Source organism: Oncorhynchus nerka, linkage group LG22 (assembly GCF_034236695.1).
Source record: "Oncorhynchus nerka isolate Pitt River linkage group LG22, Oner_Uvic_2.0, whole genome shotgun sequence".
In the NCBI taxonomy this organism is placed as follows: Eukaryota; Metazoa; Chordata; class Actinopteri; order Salmoniformes; family Salmonidae; genus Oncorhynchus; species Oncorhynchus nerka.
In genome coordinates, this window is record NC_088417.1 from 41,478,090 (window position 1) to 41,504,980 (window position 26,891).

The 26,891-nt window shown below is 43.6% G+C and overlaps 2 protein-coding genes across 4 annotated transcripts in view; both read left to right on the top strand.

The window, feature by feature from the left end:
- Window positions 1–22,169, top strand: part of LOC115105182 (transcriptional repressor NF-X1-like) — a 29,054-nt gene extending 6,885 nt beyond the window's left edge. For 2 of the 3 annotated variants that reach the window (XM_029626880.2, XM_065007157.1), the window contains 20 exons: window positions 2,733–2,838; window positions 2,957–3,028; window positions 4,910–5,049; window positions 5,187–5,286; window positions 5,473–5,690; window positions 5,767–5,864; window positions 9,195–9,225; window positions 9,360–9,442; window positions 9,633–9,741; window positions 10,130–10,249; window positions 10,468–10,547; window positions 10,760–10,987; window positions 11,272–11,345; window positions 11,508–11,606; window positions 11,728–11,769; window positions 12,904–13,002; window positions 14,097–14,163; window positions 14,841–14,986; window positions 15,196–15,300; window positions 21,478–22,169. In XM_029626880.2, coding sequence (XP_029482740.1) covers window positions 2,733–2,838; window positions 2,957–3,028; window positions 4,910–5,049; window positions 5,187–5,286; window positions 5,473–5,690; window positions 5,767–5,864; window positions 9,195–9,225; window positions 9,360–9,442; window positions 9,633–9,741; window positions 10,130–10,249; window positions 10,468–10,547; window positions 10,760–10,987; window positions 11,272–11,345; window positions 11,508–11,606; window positions 11,728–11,769; window positions 12,904–13,002; window positions 14,097–14,163; window positions 14,841–14,986; window positions 15,196–15,300; window positions 21,478–21,553 — 2,093 coding nt within the window. In that variant the 3' untranslated portion in view covers window positions 21,554–22,169. Of the gene's footprint in view, window positions 1–2,732; window positions 2,839–2,956; window positions 3,029–4,909; window positions 5,050–5,186; window positions 5,287–5,472; window positions 5,691–5,766; window positions 5,865–9,194; window positions 9,226–9,359; window positions 9,443–9,632; window positions 9,742–10,129; window positions 10,250–10,467; window positions 10,548–10,759; window positions 10,988–11,271; window positions 11,346–11,507; window positions 11,607–11,727; window positions 11,770–12,903; window positions 13,020–14,096; window positions 14,164–14,840; window positions 14,987–15,195; window positions 15,301–21,477 lie in introns of those variants that run through there. The other variant, XR_003859837.2, reaches the window with a different exon arrangement.
- Window positions 22,170–23,104: 935 nt separating this feature from the next.
- Window positions 23,105–26,891, top strand: part of LOC115105183 (SWI/SNF-related matrix-associated actin-dependent regulator of chromatin subfamily D member 3) — a 70,854-nt gene continuing 67,067 nt past the window's right edge. Inside the window, exon 1 of the mRNA XM_029626885.2 lies at window positions 23,105–23,311. Coding sequence (XP_029482745.1) covers window positions 23,300–23,311 — 12 coding nt within the window. The 5' untranslated portion in view covers window positions 23,105–23,299. The remainder of the gene's footprint in view (window positions 23,312–26,891) is intronic.

Here is a 26,891-nt window from a genome sequence, read left to right on the forward strand (position 1 = left end):
GCGCTTATAGCCTACTACCATGTGCGCATTACTGTGCTTATAATGTGAAGAAATAAACTATTAGGCTATCAACATGTTAAGCTAAACATTCTGATCCGTTGCGTCAGCCACATTGCCTAAAAACGTTTTCTTCCATGCTAGTGGTTGTATTAATTTGGAATCTATCGCATCATCAACTGTCCCAGACTGTTTGGAATATTTATTTCTGGCACAGAATATAATAATAATTTTGTACTATGGGGGATAGTAGATTGACATAGGCTAGTGCTTTTGCTGTTTGTTAGGCCTATTCATCTTGTTTTCGTCAGCGCCCAGTTGTGTCCCCGATTACGGCCACAAAGGGGATACCGCCGAGAAATTCAAGGCATTATCAAGTGCTTGTCAAATTGTGAATGAGGGACAATTGGAGTGTGTACAGCCTGAGCAAAAAACTAAGCAGAGCTTAGAACAACTTTTGTACGTTTGTAGAACTACAGTTAATAACTCTAAATTAAGCATATGGGAGTACCTATTTCTTTGTTAACATCTCAACACAGAATAGATGCATGTGCGCACTCCCTCAAATCCTTTGGAGAAAATGTACATTTTATTTTGCTTTGTTCAATTGTATTATTCATACTATAAAATAATGCCACAGAATTGTAAACCAATCTTATCTGCTAAATGAAAGTGTTTCCCACAGCCATTTGGCACATCAGGACCTAGGCTATATTACATGGATTTATTACTTTTTAAAATGTGTGGAAGCCAGGAGATACTAAATGTGTTTATGTTAATGGTAAATTACCGTGAGACCGACCAGTTATTTGCTTGACATTCACCGGCGGACAATTTGGGACCTCCACAGCCCTAGTTGCAACCCAAGCCAACTGGTTGTTCGTTCTATCAGTTCGGTTGCTAGAGACGTAACCCAGTCGTGCAGACTTTTTGTTCTGTAACGTTTGTTCTAAATGTTCCATTGCCATACTGACTGGCAATGTTCTTATCCCTTGCTAGCTTGCTAGCCAGCCAACTGTAGCTAACTTAGTCACGTCAAAAAGTGCAGCCAGAATAACAGCAAAGTAGCTGCATTTGCTCACGCTGTTTTCCAGAGACATTTATTTTGATACATCCATAACAATGAGCTTATGAGGTGCAATTTCGCTCTCCCGTCAGGACACTGTTGTTCAAAGGAGCTGTTCAATAGCCAACAACACCGCTAACACAATCACTTCAAACTGAAGCTGGAAAGGCTGCAAAATGGATGCACTTTGTTTTACCTTTTTTCAATGGACATTTCTTTGTATATATCCATAAATGATGCCAGCTGATTCATGATTTTGACTGGCTGAGAAATGCTTTCTGCTTGTTTCATCCCAACTCCTGATGTGTTCATTACTATGGAACAACTGGGGATTGAATTTGAATGTTGAAACAATGATTCAAATGTCGTAGAGACCGACCGCAAGGTTTCGACAAATCTCCGCTGTTAAACTAAATGTTAGTCTAAAAGAAATGTAAGAATGTCTACATACATTTCTATAGTGGGGATCAAGTTTATAAATTGCCTGGTTGGGCTGATGAGACCGTGGATTGCGCAGTCAGATGGAACAGATTAAATAGTAATTTTAACGTCATAGATTTAGCCGGTGGTAATTTGTGGAATAGACACTGGCTGGAATGAGGTCTTTAACTAATCAGCATTCAGGATTAGATCCACCCGTTGTGTAATTCACGGTATAATACAATGGCTAATGCGTGGAGTTGCACCTTCCATGGCGCTGCATTATTTTCCAGAGACCATTTACATGTTATCCCAGGCTATGATTTAACATATTAGAAATGTGTTCAACATCCACTGAAGTAGCTTGCAAGTGTACTAGATAGCTACAATAGTTGCTTTGGTAACCAAACAGACTTGCTAGTTTAGCTAACCAAACCATCAATCCTAGCTTGATATTATAAAAATCGAATTCAACAATGAATGTTTTCAATTCAACTTTTGCTTTCAAAAGCTGCTCAAACATAGAACATGTAAGAATGCACTTCATAGCCATTGAATTCTACCATGCATTACAAGGAAATAATGCACGCTCTAGAACAGCGATTCTGAACTTGTGGGTTGCGTCCCAAGTGAGTTTTTGAATGGGTCACAGGTGTCTGAGTAAAAGTAATAATAAATATAAACAAATGTATTAACAAATACTCAGGTCTGAACTTAAACAATTTAAACCAGGTAGAAAGTGTGTAGAAAAGATCATGAACTTACATTTTTTAAATATAATTTAATCCCAGAAAGAAATCTATTTTCAATAGAGCTATTAGTAGTTCTATTTTGGTTGATTTAGTGGTCTCATACCAGTGAGTTAACATTCTTCATCAAGAGTATGGGCAAAATGTATTTATTGACAATTAGAGGTGGGCATGTTGGTCCCTTGTTTTATAATTGCTACATTTAGTTTCAATACAGCATTAAAAATAGTTTTCCAGATTGTATATTGATTATTTTTCACAATGCGAATATTGGTTCATGACTGAGACAACGTGGTTCAATTTGGGTCCCAAGGCAAAACCAGTTGAGAACCACAGCTCTAGAATGCCCTTCAAGACAATCAAGAGTATTCAACAATGCCATGGTACAAAATGAATAATCATCTTAATGACACTGAACTGATAAAATAAGTAGTAGAAATCAATTTCCTTGTCCAGAGTTCTTTCTCTGTACTGTTTCCTTATTCTGGTGTGATTGACAGGCAAAGTGACCAACCCGGAGTTCCAGCGTAGCGAGATCCCACACAGCTGTGGAGATATGTGTGGGAAGAAGAGGAGCGGAGCAGACTGCAAGCACCCCTGTAACATGTGAGACACAACCCAACCCATACATAACGAACCTCATCCCACCACCACATAACAATCTGTGGTTCAACAACATAAAGTGGTTGTCTTGATTGTGTCGCCTCTGTGGTTCTCTCTGCAGCTTGTGTCACCCCGGACCTTGTCCACAGTGTCCTGCCTTTGTCACCAAAGCCTGCATCTGTGGAAGAACCAGGTACTGTATATCCTCTTGACCTCATGTTTGCGTCCCAAAATGGGCCCATAGGGATCTGGTCAAAAGTAGTGCACTATATAGGGAATAGGGTACCTTTTGGGACTTGGACAAATGTCTACATCGTAATAACTTACCCACTGTTTATTGACATACATTTGAAGTCGGAAGTTTACATACACCTTAGCAAAATACATTTAAACTCAGTTTTTCACAATTCCTCACATTTAATCCATGTAAAAAATTCCCTGTCTTATTTATGTCAGTCACTTTGTTTTAATAATGTGAAATGTCAGAATAATAGAGAATGATTTATTTAAGCTTTTATTTCTTTCATCATATTCCCAGTGGGTCAGAAGTTCACAAAAACTCCATTAGTATTTGGTAGCGTTGCCTTTAAATTGTTTAACTTGGGTCAAATGCTTCAGATAGCCTTCCACAACCTCCCCACAATATGTTGGGTGAGTTTTGGCCCCTTCCTCCTGACAGAGCTGGTGTAACTGAGGCAGGTTTGTAGGCCTCCTTGCTCGCACATGCTTTTTCAGTTCTGCCCACAAATGTTCTATAGGATTGAGGTCAGGGCTTTGTGATGGCCACTCCAATACCTAGACTTTGTTGTCCTTAAGCCATTTTACACAACTTTGGAAGTATGCTTGGGGTCATTGTCCAGTTGGAAGACCCATTTGTGACCAAGCTTTAACTTCCTGACTGATGTCTTGAGATGTTGCTTCAATATATCCACATAATTTTACTCCCTCATGATGCCATCTATTTTGTGAAGTGCACCAGTCCCTCCTGCAGCAAAGCACCCCCACAACATGATGCTGCCACCCTCGTGCTTCACGGTTGGGATGGTGTTCATCGACTTGCAAGCATCCCCCTTGTTCCTTCAAACATAACGATGGTCTTTATGGCCATTTTTGTTTATCAGACCAGAGGACATTTCTCCAAAAAGTACGATCTTTGTTCCCATGTGCAGTTGCAAACTGTAGTCTGGCTTTTTTATGGCGATTTTGGAGCAGTGGCTTCTTCCTTGCTGAGCGGCCTTTCAGGTTATGTCGATATAGGACTTGTTTTACTGTGAATATAGATACCTTTGTACCTGTTTCCTCCAGCATCTTTACAATGTCCTTTGCTGTTCTGGGATTGATTTGCACTTTTCGCACAAACACGTTCATCTCTAGGAGACAGAACGCGTCTCCTACCTGAGAGGTCAGATGGCTGTGTGGTCCCATAGTGTTTATTCTTGCGTACTATTGTTTGTTCAGATAAACGTGGTACCTTCAGGTGTTTGGAAATTGCTCCCAAGGATGAACCAGACTTGTGGAGGTCTAAAATTTATTTTGAGGTCTTGGCTGATTTCTTTTGATTTCCCCATACTGTCAAGCAAAGAGGCACTTGAGTTTGAAGGTATGCTTTGAAATACATCCACAGGTACACCTCTAATTGACTCAAATGATGTCGGAAGCTTCTATAGCCATGACATAATTTTCTGGAATTTTCCAAGCTGTTTAAAGGCACAGTCAACTTAGTGTATGTAAACTTCTGACTCACTGGAATTGTGATCCAGTGAATTATAAGTGAAATAATCTGTCTGCAAACAATTGTTGGAAAAATGCCTTGTCATGCACAAAGTAGATGTCCTAACCAACTTGCAAACACTACAGTTTGTTAACAAGAACTTTGGAGTGGTTGAAAAATGAGTTTTAATGACTCCAACCTAAGTGTATGTAAACTTCAGCCTTCAACTGTACCTTAGCTTAGGCTGCCAAATGTTCGTCATTTCTGTGTCACTATTACTAAGGTTTAACAATTGGTATAGGAAAAACCTGGCACCTCAGCCCAAACACTCACAGTAAAATACATCCGTACTTTTCTCTGCAGTCAGCCAATGCGGTGTGGCCAGGCCACTGCCATCCACTGTGACAAGCAGTGTGACTTGATCCTCAACTGTACCGAACACCCCTGCACCCAGGCGTGCCACAGCGGACTGTGCCAGCCGTGCCAACTACAGGTCCAGCAGGGTGAGATACTACAAGAAGTTCCACATAATATAAAAAATGACTTTGTCCTGGTCTCAATCTCTTAGCTGTGGTAATGCGTTACACGGATGCAGTCTCCTGTTTTTCTTAACCTTTGACCTGCTGACGTGCTATTGCAGTGTGCTTCTGTGGTGTTGTCTATCGGGAGGTGCTGTGTGGGACGGATAAAGACTGCTTTGACGGCTCAGGACACTTCTCCTGTCAGAAAGCATGTGGCAAGTACGTTCTAACCAGCAGATAGAAAATAACTTTTTAGTTTGCTACTTTGAGAATATGATCTCTTTCCGCCTGAAGATTAGTCAGTAATGTCTTAGCCAGATTTGCGGAGCATCCTTTTCCTTGCTCCAATCATGCCTTGTATATTATTGATAGATTTTCTGATTCACAATATTTTCTCGCTCTCAGGATGTTGGACTGTGAGGCCCACCGATGCAAGCAGGTGTGCCACCGTGGGCTGTGCCAGCCGTGCCCACGCTCCCCCAGACTGGTGAGGAATTGCCCCTGTGGGCAGACGGCCTTGGCCAAGCTCCTGGAGCTGGGCTACCCTGAGCGCCGCAGCTGCTCTGACCCCATCCCTTCCTGTGGCAAGACCTGCAACAAGCCCCTGCCCTGTGGATCCAACGGTGAGACAGTGTGTCCACAGGTATGATCTTTCTATGGGATTTAAATGTGTTGACTTGTTCCCCCATGTCATTACAGAGACCATCCACATCTGTGAGAAGCTGTGCCACGAGGGCTGCTGTGGCCCCTGCACACTCACCTCCACCATCAAATGCAGATGTGGTTCGAAGATCAATGTTAGTCCCCAAAAAGGAGTACTGTACATCTATGGTGTTTGTATCATGCTTGTATCGTGATGGAAAGTCTTCAAATGTAATCAAATTGTATTTGTCACATGCGCCAAATACAACCGGTGTAGGCCTTACAGTGAAATGCTTACAAGCCCTTAACCAACAATGCTTTACGAAGTTTTAAGAAAAAAATAAGTTAAGTAAAAAAGAAAAAAAAGAAAAGTAAAAAATAATTAAACAGCAGTAAAATAACAATAGTGAGGCTATATACAGGGGGTACCGGTACAAAGTTGATGTGCGGGGGCACTAGTTAGTTGAGTTTGTTGAAGTAATATGTACATGTAGGTAGAGTTAGTGACTGCATAGATAATAAACAGAGTAGCAGCAGCGTAAAAGAGGGGTCTGGGTAACCCTTCGATTAGCTGTTCAGGAGTCTTATGGCTTGGGTGTAGAAGTTGTTAAGAAGCCTCTTGGACCTAGACTTGGCGCTCCAGTACCGCTTGCTGTGCGGTAGAAGAGAGAACAGTCAATGACTAGGGTGGCTGGAGTCTTTGACAATTTTTTGGCGCTTTCCTTTTGGCCCCGGTGATGTACTAGGCCATACACACTACCCTCTGTAGTGCCTTGTGGGGCTGAGCAGTTGCCCTACCAGGCTGTGATGCAACCAGTGCTCTTGATGGTGCAGCCGTAGAACCTATTGAGGATCATAGGACCCCAAATCTTTTCAGTCTCCTGAGGGGGAATAGGTTTTGTTTTGCCCTCTTCACGACTGTCTTAATGTGCTTAGACCATGATAGTTTGTTGATGTGAACACCAAGGAACTTGAAGCTCTCAACCTGCTCTACTACAGCCCCGTCGATGAGCACTCTCCCATTCTGTATTTTTCCTGTAGTACACAATCAACTCCTTTGGCTTGATCACATTGAGGGAGAGGTTGTTGTCCTGGCACCACATGGCCAGGTCTCTGACCACCTCCCTATAGGCCGTCTCATCATTGTCGGTGATCAGGCCTACCACTATTGTGTCATCAGCAAACTTAATGATGGTGTTGGCGTCGTGCCTGGCCATGCAGTCATGAGTGAACAGGGAGTACAGGAGGTGACTGAGCACGCACCCCTGAGGGGCCCCTGTGTCGAGGATCAGCGTGGTGGATGTGTTCTTACCTACCCGTACCACCTGGGGGTGACCCGTCAGGAAGTCCAGGATCCAGTTGCAGAGGGAGGTGTTTAGTCACAGGGTCCTTAGCTTAGTGATGCGCTTTGAGTACTATGGTGTTGAACGCTGAGCTGTAGTCAATGAATAGCATTCTCACATAGGTGTTCCTTTTGTCCAGGTGGGAAAGGGCAGCTTGGAGTGCAATAGATTGCATCATCTGTGGATCTGTTGGTGCGGTATGCAAATTGGGAGTTGGTCTAGGGTTTCTGGGATAATGGTGTTGATGTGAGCCATGACCAGCCTTTCAAAGCACTTCATTGCTACAGATGTGAGTGCTACGGGTCAGTACTCATTTAGGCAGGTTACCTTAGTGTTCTTGGGCACAGACACTATGGTGGTCTGCATGTTGGTATTACAGACTCAGTCAGGGACAGGTGGAAAATATCAGTGAAGACAATATCAGTTGGTCAGCGCATGCTCTGAGTGCACGTCCTGGTAATCCGTCTGGCGCTGCTGCCTTGTGAATGTTGACCTGTTTAAAGGTCTTGCTCACATCGGCAACAGAGAGCGTGATCACACAGTCATCCGGAACAGCTGATGCTCTCATGCGTGTTTCAGTGTTACTTTCCTAGAAGTGAGCATAAAGTAATTTAGCTCATCTGGTAGGCTTGTGTCAATGGGCAGCTCACGACTGTGCTTCCCTTTGTAGTCTGTAATAGTTAGCAAGCCTTGCCACCTCCGACAAGTGTCGGAGCCAGTGTAGTACGATTCAATCTTAGTCCTGTATTGACCCTTTGCCTGTTTGATGGTTCGTCGGCAGGGCATAGCGGGATTTCTTATAAGCTGCCAGGTTAGTCCCGCTCCTTGAAAGCGGCAGCTCTATCCTTTAGCTCATCCTGGATTACAGGATGTTGCCTGTAATCCATGGTTTCTAGTTTGGGTATGGCCGTACGGTCACTGTGGAGACAACGTCATTGATGCACTTATTGATGAAGCCAGTGACTGATGTGGTGTACTCCTCAATGCCATCAGAAGAATCCCTGAATATTTTAGTCTGTGCTAGCAAAACAGTCCTATAGCATCTGCTTCATCTGACCACTTTCTTATTGACCGAGTCACTGGTGCTTCCTACTTTAGTTTTTGCTTGTAAGCAGGAGTCAGGAGGATAGAAGGATGGTCATATTTGCCAAATGGAGGGCGAGGGAGAGTTTATGTGGAGTGAAGGTGGTCTAGAGTTTTTTTTTTTTTTTTTTCCCCACCTCCACCTCTGGTTGCACATTTAACATGCTGATAGAAATTTGGTAAAACTGATTTAAGTGTACATGCATTAAAGTCCCCGGCTACCAGGAGCGCCGCCTCTGGATGAGCGTTTTCCTGTTTGCTTATGGCGGTATACAGCTCTGTGATCTTTGTGCCAGCATCAGTTTGTGTTGGTAAATAGACAGCTTTCAAGAATTTAGATAAACTCTCTTGGTGTATAGTGTGGTCTACAGCTTATCATGAGTTACTTTACCTCAGGTGAGCAAAACCTCGAGACTTCCTTAGATTTAGTGCACCAGCTGTTACAATATACATAGACAGCCAGCTCTTGTCTTACCAGAGGCCGCTGTTCTTTCCTGCTGAAAAAGCTTAAAACCCGCCTGCTGTATTTTATTCATGTGAAACATAAGATATTAGTTTTTAATGTCCTGTTGGTAGGACATACGTGATTGTAGTTCGTCTATTTTAATTTCCATTGATTGTACGTTGGCTAATAGGACCGATGGTAAAGGGAGATTACCCGCTCGCTGCCGGATCCTTACAAGGCACCTGGACCTTCGTCCCCGATATTTGTCTCTCCTGCGAATGACGGGGATGAGGGTCTTGTCGGGCGGCTGAAGTAAATCTTTCCTGTCCGACTTGTTAAAGAAAAGGTATTCCTTCAGTACAGGGTGAGTAATCGCTGTCCTGGTAAGCTCTTTTTGGTCATAAGACACGGTGGCAGAAACATTACGTACAAAATAAGTTACAAATAACGTGAAAAAACACACATAATAGCACAATTGGTTAAGGGATTGTAAAACCGGCAGCCATCTCCAGCGCCAATTTCAATAGTTCTGTATAGATTGCGCACTGTTGCAAATGGAGGTGTAATTCTGTTCTACCAAAGAGAACCCCTGAAGACCAACTCTTTGTTTTCAGGATGTTCCCTGTGCAACCATCCAGAATGAAGGTAAGATTTTTTTCATTCTTTGGGGGGGGGTTGCCACTGTACTTACTAAAAGTAGATTTGTCTTGTACTTAAGTGCCTCATCCATTGTCATAATGTCCTCTTAATTTAATCTCTTTCCTTCCTCCCAATTGTAGATGGACTGATTTTTACCTGTGAGAAGCGCTGCCTAAAGAAGCGCTCCTGTGGCCGACACAAATGTGGCGAGCTGTGCTGTGTGGTGAGTGACAAAGCAGTGTGTGGCACCCAGTTTGTAAAGAACACAGTCAGGAAGTAAAAGTCATACATTAGTTACCTGAATGAATTTGAAGTAGTTATTAGGAATGAATTGATGGCACTACAGAGGGCATCCAGATGTGCCTGCCTACTATCTAGCTGGTGTCACACTGACATATGTCCCCGCCCCATAGGGTGTGGAACACACATGCTCTCTGGTCTGTGGCTACAAGCTCAACTGTGGCCTCCACCGCTGCCAAGAGCTCTGTCACCGTGGGAACTGCCAACCCTGCTGGCAAACCAGTGAGTACCAGTCAAAGTTCCCAGTGCTACTCCAAGTGGCACTGCCAACAGATGTTCACATGCCAGCAGATGCACAGACGCCTGAGTCATTTTATCCAGGCTTTGCGATTATTTTTGGTTCAAATGGCAATGTTCCTCACCATATCTTATCTTGCTTAAGTCGAGAGCACATCCTATTTCACAGGGTAGGAAATCCATTTACTATACCAGTGGGGGTGAATCTTAACTTCCACTTAATTTTCACTGTCTCCTATTGACATGTGTTAGTGTGATACATTATGCTGTGTCTTGATCATTGAGATCACATGGCCCCATTAGCTAAGTAACCTGCCAGACCGGTTGTCATAGGCCACATCCCTCTGATTGCCTGCCTGTTTCCTGTGTTTAGGTTTTGATGAGCTGGCGTGCCACTGTGGGGGGACTGTCCTGTTCCCCCCAATTGCCTGTGGCACCAAGCCCTTAGAGTGTAAGAACCTGTGTACCAGGAGGCACAAGTGTGACCACCAAGGTAAAGAATCAAGCTACCTCTAGAACCAAAGAAATAACTACAATTCACCTGGAAGACTGCAAGTCATGACATCTCTTACGAGCTGCATTCCTATTTAGTGCCCTACTTTTGACTATATATATATATATGGTGCCATTTGGGATGAAACATTTCACTTTATAGTGCCTGAGAATGTTTATTCTTCGGTCTCGTCTCATACTGTATGTTTATGTCCTCAGTGTTCCATAATTGCCACAGTGAGGAGAAGTGCCCACCCTGTACTTACCTCACTCAGAAGTGGTGCATGGGAAAGCATGAGGTAACTTTCCTGATATTAGCCTATTGTCTGCATCGATCTAACCTTCAACCGGCTTCCCTTTGAAAGTATAGGCTTGTGCCCTAAATGGCACCCTATTCCCTATATAGTACACTCTGTTTGACCAGAGCCCGATGGGCTGTAGTCAAAAGTAGTGTCCTATATTAGGGAATAGGGTGCTATTTGGGATACTTCACCAAAGCCTTCCCCCGCAGCGAAGGAGCAACATTCCGTGCCACCTGCAGGACATCTCCTGTGGTCTGACCTGCAACAAGGTGCTGCTGTGTGACCACCGCTGCCGCCGCATCTGCCACCGGGGAGAATGTCTGGCCAAGGGCGCCTGCCGCCAGCCCTGTGTGCTGCCCCGTGCCGACTGTGGCCACCCCTGCAACGCCCCTTGCCACAAGGGCACCAGTTGCCCGCGCAACACCTGCGCTGCCAAGGTACAAAAAGTTTAATGTTCAACCAACTGACTCGAGGGATTTTATCCTGGTTAAATAAAGGCTAATTAAATAAAAAAATGTGGCACCTGTGCTATAGTGAGATTGCACTACATTTAGGGTGACATTATGATTGTAAACATATGGAAAATTTCCCCCGAAATGACCGTAGCTCTTCAAATATTCGGGCACATGGGTCAGATGTGGAGATACAGGCAGCTGTGTTGGACAGCAGCAGTCTTCTTCTTGTGGCCAGGGTTTCATGAGTTTCCATGTCTGTCCCACAGGTGGCGCTACAGTGTGACTGCGGCCGGAGAAAGGAAACGGTAGTGTGCACGGAGGCAGCCAGTGCCCATCAGAGGTGCGCGCGCGTGTCCTTATGTGCCTGTACAGTAGAATCAAACAACTACTTTAAATGCGTGCTCTAAACCAGAGTTTTCACTTATTCCATGTGCACTTTTCCGAACTTGACTGTGCATGCGGTGCCAACCAGTGGTTCCCATTATGTGTCCCTGTGCTGTAGGTATGCAGCCATTGCCATGGCCAGTAAGCTGTCTGACATGCAGCTGGGTGACTCTGTAGACATCGGTCTCATCACTAAGAAGGAGATGAAACAGGCCAAGTAAGATGGGACTAAACCTGACTCGAAGCTTTTAGCATACAAAACATAGTTGTTCACCTTGTACAAACTATGAGTGTACCGTTTCCAGCTTATGTTAATGTCTCTGTGTTTTCCGTCTCAGGTTGGAGTGTGACGAAGGGTGTGCTGCACTGGAAAGGAACAGGTCAGTTTTTGCACAGCTGTTGTGCGCTCGCACACAGCAGGGCTCCAGACCGCAACCATTTTAGTCGCATTTTGCGACCCTTTGACTTGGCTGTACGAGATTAAATTCTTAACTGGTCGCATCGGCGCAAGCTTAACATTCATTACATGGTCACCTCACTCAAAAGTTTCAAAACAAAATTTTTGCTGCCTGAAAACATGATTTGGTCAAACAGTGAAGTGCTTTATCCTTCCTGTAATGTAATGCAAGTGTCTGCCAAGCCCATGTGCATGATTCACTAGGGCCTGCTGCTGTGATGAGTGAGCCGATCTCTCTCTCTCTCCGCCCGTTGTGCGCTCTGGGAATTGCTGGAAAAACACAGCTTTGGAAGCAACTACTGTTAACTGTCAAATAGACTATTACAACCGATCGCAAGAAATTTGTTATGGCTTTGAGATATGAAGCGTGCGAAAGTGGAATGCGCATTGGCCCTTGCGAGTGGTAGTAGGCTACAATTGCAAAAAAATGTTTAGGACATTACTTTTACTGATAGATTTAATAAATCGCTACTTGCACTGGGTATTATGTTTAGTGTTAGCGATCTAATGTGTTAAGTGTTTTCACTTCCTCGTGGTTAATTGGCCCCAAAATACTTAGCATATGGTTTTAGTTCACATAAAGTAGGCGAATTCATCTCCATTGAACAACAACATTCTGGAGTCATATTTTAAGAGTAAAATATAACAATACCCTATTGTCAACCCACAATTCATGACGATCACCGGATTCTTGGACATGTTAGACGAAACAACTTATTTATTGAATAGCCTAACATCTCGGTATTCTATCATACCATCTGAAGCACTGTGAATGACTTTATAAAGCGATTTACACATTTATTTTCCTATTTCTTAACGCTGTGGGGGGAAAACTTGGTGTGACCAAACCGTGAGCTAGTGGCACCAGGGGAAAATGCTAGTCTGGAGCCCTGCACACACAGACAACCACTTGATAGCACATTGCTTTAGGCTGTCGAATGGATTTTTGTTTTCTTAAAATGTGCAGTCAACATCCAAGCTTTTTCCTGTTCTAGTCTTCTTTAGATCAGTGGACCTTAGTGTCTGCCCATGTTCGGTTGTGTGTATGTCCTGACAGGCGATTGGCTGTGGCCCTGCAGAGTTACCCTTCAGTGGACCCCTTCAACATCCGCACCTCCTCCTCCACTTATAGTGACAGCCTCCGAGGAGATGCCAGGTGGTGTACCAATACATGTAATGTATTATCCAATGCATGCCGAGAATGTTCTCAGATATGTTTGTCTTCGTGTGCATGTTATGGGGATAATATTTCCCAATTTGAAGGCCAATTGATGGCACTGATGTACTTCGAGCCACTACCGGTGCGCTCTGAGACATCATTTTCACATTTCATTGACGTCTTTAAAGCAAAATCACATTTTATTGGTCACATACACATGGTTAGCAGATGTTAATGCGAGTGTAGTGAAATGCTTGTGCTTCTAGTTCCGACCGTGCAGTAATATCTAACAATTTCACAACTACCTTATACACACAAGTGTAAAGGAATGAATAAGAATATGTACATATAAATATATGGATGAGCGATGGTGCGGCATAGGCAAGATGCAGTAGATGGTATAGAGTACAGTACATGCATATGAGATGAGTAATGTAGAGTATATAAACATTATATAAAGTGCATTGTTTAAAGTGACTAGTGATACATTTATTACATCCAATTTTTAATTGTTGAAGTGGCTAGAGATTTGAGTCAGTATGTTGGTAGCAGCCACTCAGTGATGGCTGTTTAATAGTCTGATGGCCTTGAGATAGAAGCTGTTTTTCAGTCTCGGTCCCAGCTTTGATGCACCTGTACTGACCTCGCCTTCTGGATGATAGCGGGGTGAACAGGCAGTGGCTCGGGTGGTTGTTGTCCTTGATGATCTTTTTGGCCTTCCTGTGGCTTTGGGTGCTGTAGGTGTCCTGGAGGGCAGGTAGTTTGCCCCCGGTGATGCGTTGTGCAGACATCACTACCCTCTGGAGAGCCTTACGGTTGTGGGTGGAGCAGTTGCCGTACCAGGCGGTGATACAGCCCGACAGGATGCACTCGATTGTGCATCTGTAGAAGTTTGTGAGTGCTTTTGGTGACGAGACAAATTTCTTCAGCCTCCTGAGGTTGAAGAGGTGCTGTTGCGCCTTCTTCACAACGCAGTCTGTGTGGGTGGACCAATTCAGTTTGTTCAAGATGTGTACGCCAAGGAACTTAACTTTCCACCTTCTCCACTGCTTTATCACAACGTAAAGTATTTCTTATTTTTCCAAATTTAGAAAAGATTTGAAGTTTGTCAGCGAGGTTGAAGAGGAGATCAAGAATCTGGTTGAGTTGGCCAGCAAGGTAAGAGACCAATAGACTTAGGTTGTGTGCTGAATAACACCCTATTCCTTATAATAGTGCACTACTTTTGAACAGAGCCCTATGGGTCCTGGTCAAAAGTAGTGCACGAAATGGGGAATAGGTTGCCATTTTGAACACAGATGGGGTGAATTTAACACGGAATTAAAGCACAGGGACAAGAATAAACACACGCCTCTTTGGCATGGAATGTCACCCACCACTTAAATTGAGTACAGCGTGTATTATTTAAGAGCAGTTTGATGAGATGGTATTGGATTTAAATACTTTATACAGGGCCAGCATTTCCCTATACATGACTGGGTTTCCCTAAACCACTACCAGCTTACTAGAGGACCTTCAGTTTGCGTAGTCTGCATTTAGCTAAAAGCTTCTGGTCCCCTTAGTTGAAGGAGTGCAGGAGAGACTTGAAGTATTTGAATGTCCTTGGGTATTACGATGGGTATTGATGATGATCGCTAAAGGTCCCTTTTGGTTCTGAACATTGGGAAATACTACTTTAGTCAGCATAATGTCCAATGAATCAGCTCCGGTAGCTTGCGATGTTTATTAGGACAACATTTATTTAAACCTTAAATCAAATGGGGACTCGGAACAATCTTTCATAGTGGAAACATGAAGTCTTGATTGACGTGTGTGTGTGTGTAACCCGTTTTCAGGGTAAACTGTCCAAGAGGAGCCACTGCTTCCCCCCAATGAACAGAGAGCACAGGAAGATAGTCCACGAGCTGGCTGAGGTCTACAATGTAGAGAGCGTGAGCTACGACAGCGAGCCCAAACGCAACGTGGTTATCACCGCCATCAGGTAACACCTCCACATGCGCGTTACAATCTATGACGATCTCAAAATAGATGCATGTTGTAGCTTTAAAAATACTTTGTAATTACTGTCTGTGCAACAGTATCAGCTGGGTATATTTTGTATGAAGGGATGTGTATTGTGAACAATTCAGACAGTGCTGTGCCTCTGCTGTTCTGAGGATATGTTGTAACTGTACTTTTTGCTGTGTGCAGGGGGAAGTCTGCCTGTCCTAACTCAACACTGACGTCCCTGATAGAGAGAGATACAGGGGTCTCAAGGGCTCCCCCACCCATTGCCCATATCAAACAACATAGCAAGTAGGCATGCGTCTTTGCACTCACACATTGAAATCAATCAATCATATGTATTTATAAAGCCCTTCTTACATCAGCTGATGTCACAAAGTGTTGTACAGAGACCCATCCTAAAACCGCAAGCAATGCAGGTGTAGAACACAGTGGCTAGGAAAAACTCCCTAGAAAGACCAAAACCTAGGAAAAAACCTAGAGGAACCAGGCTATGAGGGCTGGCCAGTCCTCTTCTGGCTGTGCCGGGTGGAAATAACAGAATATGGCCAAGATGTTCAAATGTTCATAAATGACCAGCATGGTCAAATAATAATAATAATCAGTGGTTGGCGAGGGTGCAGCAAGTCAGCACCTCAGGAGTAAATGTCAGTTGGCTTTTCATAGCCGATCATTAAGAGTATCTCTACCACTCCTGCTTACTCTAGAGAGTTGAAAACAGTAGGTCTGGGACAGGTAGCACGTCCGGTGAACAGGTCAGGGTTCCATAGCCGCATGCAGAACAGTTGAAATTGGAGCAGCAGCATGGCCAGGTGGACTGGGGACAGCAAGGAGTCATCAGGCCAAGTAGTCCTGAGGCATGGTCCTAGGGCTCAGCTACTCCGAAAGAGAAAATTAGAGAGAGCATACTTAAATTCACACAGGACACTGGATAAGATTGGAGAAATACTCCAGATATAACAGACTGACCCTAGCCCCCCGACACACAAACTTCTGCAGCATAAATACTGGAGGCTGAGACAGGAGGGGTCTGGAGACACTGTGGCCCCATCCGACGATACCCCCGAACAGGGCCAAACAGGCAGGATATAACCCCACCCACTTTGCCAAAGCACGGCCCCCATTACCACTAGAGGGATATCTTCAACCACCAACTTACCATTCTAAGACGAGGCCGAATATAGCCCACAAAGATCTCTGCCACGCACAACCCAAGGGGGGGCGCCAACCCAGACAGGAAAATCACATCAGTGACTCAACTCACTCAAGTGATGCACCCCTCCTAGGGACAACATGGAAGAGCGCCAGTGATTAAGCCCCTGTAATAGGGTTAGAGGCAGAGAATTCCAGTGGAGAGAGGGGAACCGGACAGGCAGAGACGGCAAGGGTGGTTCGTCGCTCCAGTGCCTTTTCGTTCACCTTTACACTCAATCATAGAACCTACTGAAGAGATGAGTCTTCAGTAAATACTTAAAGGTCGAGACCGAGTCTGCGTCTCTCACATGGGTAGGCAGACCATTCCATAAAAAATAGAGCTCTGTAGGAGAAAGCCCTGCCTCCAGCTGTTTGCTTAGAAATTCTAGGGACATTATGGAGGTATGCGTCTTGTGACCGTAGCGTACGTGTAGGTATGTACGGCAGGACCAAATCGGAAAGATGGGTAGGAGCAGGCCCATCTAATGCTGTGTAGGTTAGCAGTAAAACCTTTGAAATCAGCCCTAGCCTTAACAGGAAGCCAGTGTAGAGAAGCTAGCACTGGAGTAATATGATCAATTTCTTGGGTTGTAGTCAAGTTTCTACCAGCCGTGTTTAGCACTAACTGAAGTTTATTTAGTGCTTTATCCGGGTCGCCGGAAAGTAGAGCATTGCAGTAGTCTAACCTAGAAGTGACAAAAGCATGGATACATTTTTCTGCATAATTTTTTGACAAAGTTTCTGATTTTTGGAATGTTGGAGATTGGAAAAGGCTGTCCTTGAAACAGTCTTGATATGTTCGTCAAAAGTGTTCAGGGCCCAGAGTAACTCCGAGGTCCTTCAGTTTTATTTGAGACGACTGTACAACCAATATTATTTTTCAGATTCAACAGAAGATCTTTGTTTCTTGGGACCTAGAACAAGCATCTCTGTTTTGTCCGAGTTTAAAAGTAGACCATCCACTTCCTTATGTCTGAAACACATGGTTCCAGGGAGGGCAATTTTGGGCTTCACCGTGTGTCATCAATGTACAGCTGTGTGTCATCCGCATAGCAGTGAAAGTTAACATTGTTTCCGAATGACATCAAGAGGTAATATATATATATATATATATACTGCTCAAAAAAATAAAGGGAACACTTAAACAACACAATGTAACTCCAAGTCGATCACACTTCTGTGAAATCAAACTGTCCACTTAGGAAGCAGGCCAGTACATCAGGAGACGTGGGGGAGGCCGTAGGATGGCAACAACCCAGCAGCAGGACCGCTACCTCTGCCTTTGTGCAAGGAGGAGCAGGAAAAGCACTGCCAGAGCCCTGCAAAATGACCTCCAGCAGGCCACAAATGTGCATGTGTCTGCTCAAACGGTCAGAAACCGACTCCGTGAGGGTGGTATGAGGGCCTGACGTCCACAGGTGGGGGTTGTGCTTTACAGCCCAACACCATGCAGGACGTTTGGCATTTGCCAGAGAACACCAAGATTGGCAAATTCGCCACTGGCGCCCTGTGCTCTTCACAGATGAAAGCAGGTTCACACTGAGCACGTGACAGTCTGGAGACGCCGTGGAGAACGTTCTGCTGCCTGCAACATCCTCCAGCATGACCGGTTTGGCGGTGGGTCAGTCATGGTGTGGGCTGGCATTTCTTTGGGGGGCCGCACAGCCTTCCATGTGCTCACCAGAGGTAGCCTGACTGCCATTAGGTACCAAGATGAGATCCTCAGACCCCTTGTGAGACCATTTTCTGGTGCGGTTGGCCCTGCATTCCTCTTAATTCAAGACAATGCTAGACCTCATGTGGCTGGACTGTGTCAGCAGTTCCTGCAAGAGGAAGGCATTGATGCTATGGATGGCCCGCCCGTTCCCCAGACCTGAATCCAATTGAGCACATCTGGGACATCATGTCTCACTCCATCCACCAACGTCACGTTGCACCATAGACTGTCCAGGAGTTGGCGGATGCTTTAGTCCAGGTCTGGGAGGAGATCCCTCAGGAGACCATCCGCCACCTCCTCAGGAGCATGCCCAGGTGTTGTAGGGAGGTCATACAGGCACGTGGCGGCCACACACACTACTGAGCCTCACTTTGACTTGTTTTAAGGACATTCCATCAAAGTTGGATCAGCCTGTAGTGTAGTTTTCCACTTTAATTTTGAGTGTGACTCCAAATCCAGACCTCCATGGGTTAATAAATTTGATTTCCATTGATCATATTTGTTGTCAGCACATTCAACTATGTAAAGAAAAAAGTATTTAATAAGAATATTTCATTCATTCAGATCTAGGATGTGTTATTTTAGTGTTCCCTTTATTTTTTTTGAGCAGTGTATATAGTGAAAACAATAGTGATCCTAAAACGGAACCTTGAGGAAACACCGACATTTACAGTTGATTTGTCAGAGGACAAACCATCCACAGAGACAAACTGATATCTTTCCGACAGATGAGATCTAACCCAGGCCAGAACTTGTCCATGTAGACCAATTTGAATGTGGTGATTGATGGTATCAAAAGCAGCACTAAGGTCTAGGAGCATGAGAACAGATGCAGGGCCTCGGTCTGACACCATTAAAAGGTCATTTACCACCTTCACAAGTGCAGTCTCAGTGCTATTATGGGGTCTAAAACCAGACTGAAGCGTCTTCAGGAAGCCAGTGAGTTGCTGTGCAACAGCTCTTTTTTTTGAGAGAGAGGCATGAAAGATTCGATATAGGCCAATTTAGTTAGGTATATTTTCTGGGTCAATGTTTGGCTTTTTCAAGAGCGGCTTTATTACTGCCACTTTTAGTGAGTTTGGTTCACATCCAGTGAATAGAGAACTTTATTATGTTCAACAAAGGAGGGTCAAGCACAGGAAGCAGCTCTTTCAGTAGTTTAGTTGGAATAGGGTCCAGTATGCAGCTTGAAGGTTTAGAGGCCATGATTATTTTCATCAATGTGTCAAGAGTTGTGCAGACTCAGGACAACTGAGCTTTGGAGGAATACACAGATTTAAAGAGGAGTCTGTCATTTGCTTTCTAATGATCATGATCTTTTCCTCAAAGAAGTTAATGAATTTATTACTGCTGAAGTGAAAGCCATCCTTTCTTGGGGAATGCTGCTTTTTGCGACTGTATCAAAAATACATTTTGGATTGTTCTTATTTTCCTCTAAGTTGGAAAAATAAGATGATCGAGCAGCAGTGAGGGCCCTTCGATACTGCATGGTACTGTCTTTCCAAGCTAGTCTGAAGAATTCCAGTTTGGTGTCGCCCTATTTCCGTTCAAATTTTCTGGAAGCTTGCTTCAGAGCTCGGGTATATTCTGTGTACCAGGGAGCTAGTTTCTTATGACACATGTTTTTTGTTTTTAGAGGTGTGACTGCATCTAGGGTATTATGCAAGGTTAAATTGAGTTCCTCAGTTAGGTGGTTAACTGATTTTTGTACTCTGACATCCTTGGGTAGGCAGAGGGAGTATGGAAAGTCATCTAGGAATCTTTGGGTTGTCTGAGAATTTATTGGACAACTTTTGATGATCCTTTGTTGGGGTCTGAGCAGATTATTTGTTGCGATTGCAAACGTAATAAAATGGTGGTCCGATAGTTCAGGATTATAAGGAAAAACATTAAGATCCACAACATTTATTCCACGGGACAAAACTAGGTCCAGAGTATGACTGTGGCAGTGAGTAGGTCCGGAGACATGTTGGACTAAACCCACTGAGTTGATGATGGCTCTGAAAGCCTTTTGGAGTGAGTCTGTGGACTTTTCCTTTTCCATGTGAATATTGAAGTCACCAAAAATTTGAATATTTTTTAAAAATTTATTTGACCTTTTATTTTACTAGGCAAGTCAGTTAAGAACAAATTCTTATTTTCAATGATGGCCTAGGAACAGTGGGTTAACTGCCTGTTCAGGGGCAGAACGACAGATTTGTACCTTGTCAGCTCGGGGATTTGAACTTGCAACCTTTCGGTTACTATTCCAATGCTCTAACCACTAGGCTACCCTGCCGCCTCATCTGCCATGACAACTAGGTCCGATAGGAACTCAGTGAGGAATGCTGTATATGGCCCAGAAGGCCTGGATTTCATGACTAGAAGCTCAAAAGACGATAATGTGTGTTCTTTTTTTGTAAATTGAAATTTGCTTTCATAAATGTTAGCAACACCCCCGGCTTTGCATGATGCGCGGGGGATATGGTCACTAGTGTAACCAGGAGGTGAGGCCTCATTTAACACAGTAAATTCATCAGGCTTAAGCCATGTTTCAGTCAGGCCAATCACATCAAGATTATGATCAGTGATTAGTTAATTGACTATAACTGCCTTGGAAGCAAGGAATCTAACATTAAGTAGCCCTATTTTGAGATGAGGTATCACAATCTCTTTCAATAATGGCAGGAATGGAGGAGGTCTTTATTCCAGTGAGATTGCTAAGGTGAACACCGCCAAGGTTTAGTTTTTCCCAACCTAGGTCGAGGCACAGACACTGTCTCAATGGGGATAGCTGAGCTGACTTTACTGACTGTGCTGGTGGCAGACTCCACTAAGCTGGCAGGCTGGCTAAGAGGGTGCAGGCCTGGCAGCAGGCTATCATTGTGGAGCTAGAGGAGTTTGAGCCCTGTCTATGTTCGTAGATAAGATGAGCCCTTCAGCTAGGATGGAGTCCGTCACTCCTCAGCAGGCCAGGCTTGGTCCTGTTTGGGGACTGAGTCCCAGAAAGAGGGCCAACTATCTACAAATTATATCTTTTGGGAGGGGCAGAAAAGTTTTCAACCAGTGATTGAGTTGAGACTCTGCTGTAGAGCTCATCACTCCCCCTAACTGCGAGGGGGCCAAGAATTACTTGATGCCGACACATCTTTCTAGCTGATTTACATGCTGAAGCTATGTTGTGCATGGTGACCTCTGACTGTTTCATCCTAACATCGTTGGTGCCGACATGGATAAAAATATCCCTATACTCTCTACACTCGCCAGTTTTAACTTTAGCCAGCAACATCTTCAGATTAGCCTTAACGCCGGTAGCCCTGCCCCCTGGTAAAGTGTATGATCGCTGGATGATTTGTTTTTAAGTCTAATACTGCGGGTAATGGAGTCGCCAATGACTAGGATTTTCAATGAACGACTCGTCACTCCACACACTGAAAGACTCCTCGCACATACAGGCCTAAATTGGAATTGAGGACATGGGCCCGAATGGGACCTTAGTTTATAGGCTCTCAATGTCCCAATGACTTGTAGCTATCCAGCTACAGCTAGTTAACTGTGGTTCTTGTTTTTGTCATCAGGACTGATGGTGTGAGCAGCTGGTCCAAGGCAGTCAAAGAAGAGCCGGCAATCGACTACTTTGATGTCCAGGATTAATAAAGGCCCAAAACAAGCAAACCTCGACGTAATAATACTAAATAATGTATCTGCTGCTCCAAGATTGTCTGAAATCTGTAATGCCATCTCACTTCATTTGTTGTGCTTGTCTTCAAGAGAAAATATCACTGCAGTACTATTTTAGTTTTGTAACCAAGTAAAAAGTGTTTAACTGCCATATGCAAATAGCATGAGCTAATCTTCAGACTTTGAAAATAATCATGGATTGCATTTGACTAGTTAACCATTTTCACTAGTTCCTAAAGTGCAACTGTTGTATTTGACGAGGGGACACGCAGTACCTTATTTCAATAAAGCAATTTTTCAATAGTGTTGATACTTGACTTACCAATATAATGCAGAGAACCTGTATTGACATTGTTACAAATGCTATAAAATAAAACTACACAAGATAATACATAATGATCAGGTATTTTTTTTAAAGAAAGGCTTATTATGTTCTGTAAGGTTCTTTTAAAGTTTGTCTGGGTTCTTTTGGCCATGATCAATTAGGTTGCATTTAACTATCAACATTATGATGCTCAGGTGATGAAAGGGACTGTATCATACAGACCATATATATTTTCTGAACAAAAAAATAAATGCAACATGTGAAGTGTTGGTCCCATGTTTCATGTGCTGAAATTAAATATCCCAGAAATGTTCCATAGGCACAAAGTGTATTTCTCTCAAATGTTGTGTACAAATTTGTTTACATCCCTATTCATGAGCATTTCTCCTTTTCCAAGATAACCCATCCACCTGACCGGCATGGCATATCAAGAAGCTGATTAAACAGTGTGATCATTACACGGGTGCACCTTGTGCTGGGGACAATAAAAGGCCTCACTAAAATGGTTTGTTTTGTCACACAACCCAATGCCAAAGATGTCTTAAGTTTTGAGAGAAAGTCCACCAGAGCTGTTGCCAGATAATTAAATGTTCATTTCTCTACCATAAGCCACCAACGTCGTTTAAGAGAATTTGGCAGTATGTCCAACTGGCCTATGTCCAACAACCACAGACCAAGTAATCATGCCAGCCCAAAACCTCCACAATCTGGCTATTTCACCTGCGGGATTGTCTGAGACCAGACATCAGGACAGCTGATGAAACAGGAGTATTTCTGTCTGTAATAAATCCCTTTTGTGGGGAAAAACTCCTGATTGGCTGGACTTGGCTCCCTAGGTCCACCCATGTCTGCGCCCTGCCCATTCATGAAAAATACATAGATTAGGGCATAATTTATTTATTTAAATTGACTGATTTCCTTATATGAATTGGAACTCGGTAAAATCGTTGAAGTATAATTTCCCACTGCATCATGACGCGCTACAGATAACTCGTCATCCTTTGTGCCCTTTTCATTAAACCATTTGCATTAAGAGACTAATATTCCCTAACGGTTTACACATCTTGTGAAATATTTTAGTGGGCAGACAGTGTGTGTGTCAACGGTAGAAGCGGTAATTTGATGACACTCCCTGCTAGTCGCAATTTTTTATAATATTTTATCTCTAGCAGAACCCGCGCCTGCGCTTCTTGAAACGAACTAAGCTTCACCAGACCCCGCTCCATCCCCGAGACTGCGTCCCCTCCCCTACTGTGTCTACCGTTGCGGATGTACCAGTCTACCTAATGGGGGAGTGATCGAGTATCCGTGTGGAAGTTGAGGAGTGAACACCGCACAGATCTTCAGGAACATTATTTCAGTTTGCTTGGGAGTGCACAGACTGGATCTCAGCAATGGAGAGAAAGGTAAGAGTTGTGCCCGCAGCACACTTTTTGTTGTATTGTCTTGACATCTGTTTTCTGTTATACTATGCTCACCCTGCATAGTGAGAATAATTTATTTTCCACCATTATAGAACTCCATTCCGCGCTGCCAAACCCACGGCACCAGAAGGCATATTGCCAACCGGATTAGTGCGCACAGTAGTTTTCGACTGGGTCTAGTTTATTGTGTATCTGAAAATCTTTTCTTATGATGAATTGTTTAATCTACCCTTTCATTTCCATCTTTAATCCACGAAAAGCCTACGTTTGTATGTTATTGATTGACAATCCTGCCGCATGTAACCAAGTTGAAAATATGGGTGTATGTTTGCATCATCATTATACAGCAGGCCAGGCTATACAATAATTGCACCTCACCCCGCCTTAGTCTCGAAACCCCGACTATAGGCAACACAGTGGCTACGTTCAGGTTTTTCAAGACTACTCACCCCTCCCTTGAACCTCCACCCCTCGCAGTTTTCAACCACTGCAGACACGGACGGCTTGTTAACCTTGACTTGTGTGAGAAGCAGACACTTGATTAGAAATAAGGTGAATGCACACTGTAGACGGACAGACGAGACAACACTCCCCTTCTCTGTTTGACGCATGTAGAACAACAAACGTGTGAAATGACTCTCATTCACTGCTCTCTTCTGCCTGAGCCCTAATGGCTATGAATTAGACTAGATGAAATTGACATGGACTTGAGCCTATTTGTGGTGTTGTATGACTATAATTCCCACTTTACATCAAGTGTCCTAAAACCTATTTACATGGTAGCTACATTAATAGTTAGTTTGTAGGTTGTGTAATTATTCAACACACAAATAATTATATAATAAAGGCAGAATGCAGCCGTTTTTATACCAATATCAAATCATTTCCGGCTAACAATGAAGTGCCTTTCTGTAGTAGTTTTCATTAAAATTGCCAAAAAAATGCTTTTTAACCACTATTTCTCAAAGCAAGAATTTAGCTAGGACTGTCTGAGAGGGGAAGGGAAAAGTGAAAACTATCTGTTATTGGCAGAGAGGTTTAGCACTATCTCTGTTATTGATTTATTAGCCAATTTACTGCATGGTGATGTCACCAGGCATGCCGAAACTCCTGCCCATGCAAACCACAACAGAAGGTCCTGTGTAGATTGTATTTTCAACCAGCACCGATCAGACTTTCCTAGTTAAATAACCATTTTCCAGTGTTAGTTTCATCAGCTGTTGTACAATATGATACAAAACACAGGAAAAACAGACTACTCTGGGCCTTTCACATAAGATTTGTAAACAAACCCCAATTGTGGCTTCACACCCACTCACTATGTAATTATTGTTTTAGATGAGAATATTTAATTATCCTCATTTGCAAATGCTTGAAAGTGTGTATACCACAAACGGGCGACAGTTGTAAGTAATTGAGTTTCACTGTACCTGAACTGCCTTTGTGATTTTTGGGAATTTAATGTAAAGTGGGACCACTATGGGTCAGTAAGCAGCCTTATTGAACCCACTGCTCTGAGAATTATCCCAAGCTTATTATCCAGTTCTTTAGGGTTGTTGGATATATTTCTCAGCTGTAATGGTAGACCAATTTTCTTGGGGGGAGACAATATACTAGAACATATTTTAACCTATATTTGCAAGTGGGTATCTTTATCCTGTTAGGATTGTGTTGGTTTAGTGATGTAAGGGGGTGGTAGTTCGGTAGGCCTCAATGTAGACCACAGTAGACTGGAGTGAATGGAATGGTATCAAACACATGGAAACCACATGTTTGATGTATTTGATACCATTCATTCCATTCCCGCCATTACTATGAGCCCGCCCTCCCCAATTAAGGTGCTACCAGCTGCCTCTGATGTGGGCCTTTCCTTTGCCTGTGGCTCAGTGGTGTTTGTAGAGACAGGGACGTGTGGAATGCACTATAGCATTCTGGCCTCCGAAGCCTTCTGCATCGATGCGTAGCAGGATCTCATGAAAAGGGCATGAGCACAGAATCAAGCTCCTCTCTATATCTACTGTATTTTGGGGTCTTGATTAGTTGTAATGTTAATACTCACTGTGAGACTAGTGCTAGGAGTAGCTGTGTGAGATGTCGTACAAGTTTGGAGTGTTCAAAGCCGTCATTAATGCAACGGCTGGCTACTTTGAAGAAACTCAAGTATAAAATATATTTTGATTTGTGGAACACTTTTTTTTTTTGGTTCCTACATGATTCCATATGTGTTATTTCCTAGTTGTGAGGTCTTCACTATTACTCTACAATGTAGAAAATAGTCCAAATAAAGACAAATCTTTGAATGGGTAAGTGTATCCAAACTTGCTGTGTATGGCGCTTTCACTTGGTCTTTTAGCAAAACACTGTCAACTAGATCTGTGGCTCTGAATGTAGTGGTGGCATTTGTATTGATCATGTGTCCTCTTTTGCTGAAAAGCATGTAAGTTAGAGGGCTATTTTTTATAAAGCTTTATAATTCACTATCCTAACATATTATGTGTTATTAGAAACAACTGTTGTGGTCGTGATGAAGTTTTCAATCCAATGCATTTTGGTGATATGTATGCTCGGCTTTCCATTCTTCCCTTGTGCTTAGATTCCATCAAGACAAAAAACAACATTGGATTTCCATGCTTTAACCCGGTTGGAATGTGGCTTCTGTACTGTCCCTAGTGCAGAGTCAGCATTTCACCTTGCAATGTGTGAACTTACTGTGGAGCTGCTGAAAGGTTTTCATTGGAAAATTAGTTGCAGCGGCTAATGTGGCCTAAGAGTGGGAGGGCAAAAAACCTCACACCAAGGCAGCAGCATAAAGCACAAACTTTTGAAAGATGATTTAAGTTTGGTTTACGTGTTGTTGTCTATGTACAGAAGAGGCGTGGACGTTGTGGCGTGCGACGTCACTGCTGTATAGGCATGACATGGCCCTCGAGAGTCAGCAGCAGTCATTGGTACAGACCAGTTTGTGGGCAGATCTTTTTTTTCATCCACCTAATGTTTAAGCCAAGGGCTGTGAGTAGGGTAAACTGATCCTATATCTGTAGCTGGGGGCAGCCTCTACCTAGAGCCCTGAGAGAGGGCGTCCGATGATCCACCCTGCTGCACCCTGTTGAAAGTCTGCGGAGAGAGATGAAGTCCCATTTGTATGCATGGGACTGTCACACCTCAAGAGGCCTGATGGAGTAGCGGCTCTTTTTGTCACTGTACTGGATGCTTGAACATTAATAGAATCGCTCCGCTCTACATTTCCCTCTCGCTCCGTCCCTCTTTCCATCCATCCCTCCCTCCATCCCTCCCTCCCTCTACTCTGTTGAATCTAGAATAGCGGTAGACAGATGACCCATCATTCCAACAAGAGAGCGAGCTGGAGGATGAAAGTTTTGGTGGAGGGCCCGTAGTTTTATTTTAGCTCATGATTAATGGTTTGGCTTCACAGCAGAACTTCTTCAGAACATGGCTTTATGCTGTACTTGACTGTAAGTACAGTATTGGTAATATCTTAGCCCACTTTCTGTCATCCGGTTCAAGGCATTTCAGATTCTGCAATGACCTTGGATAGCATGGG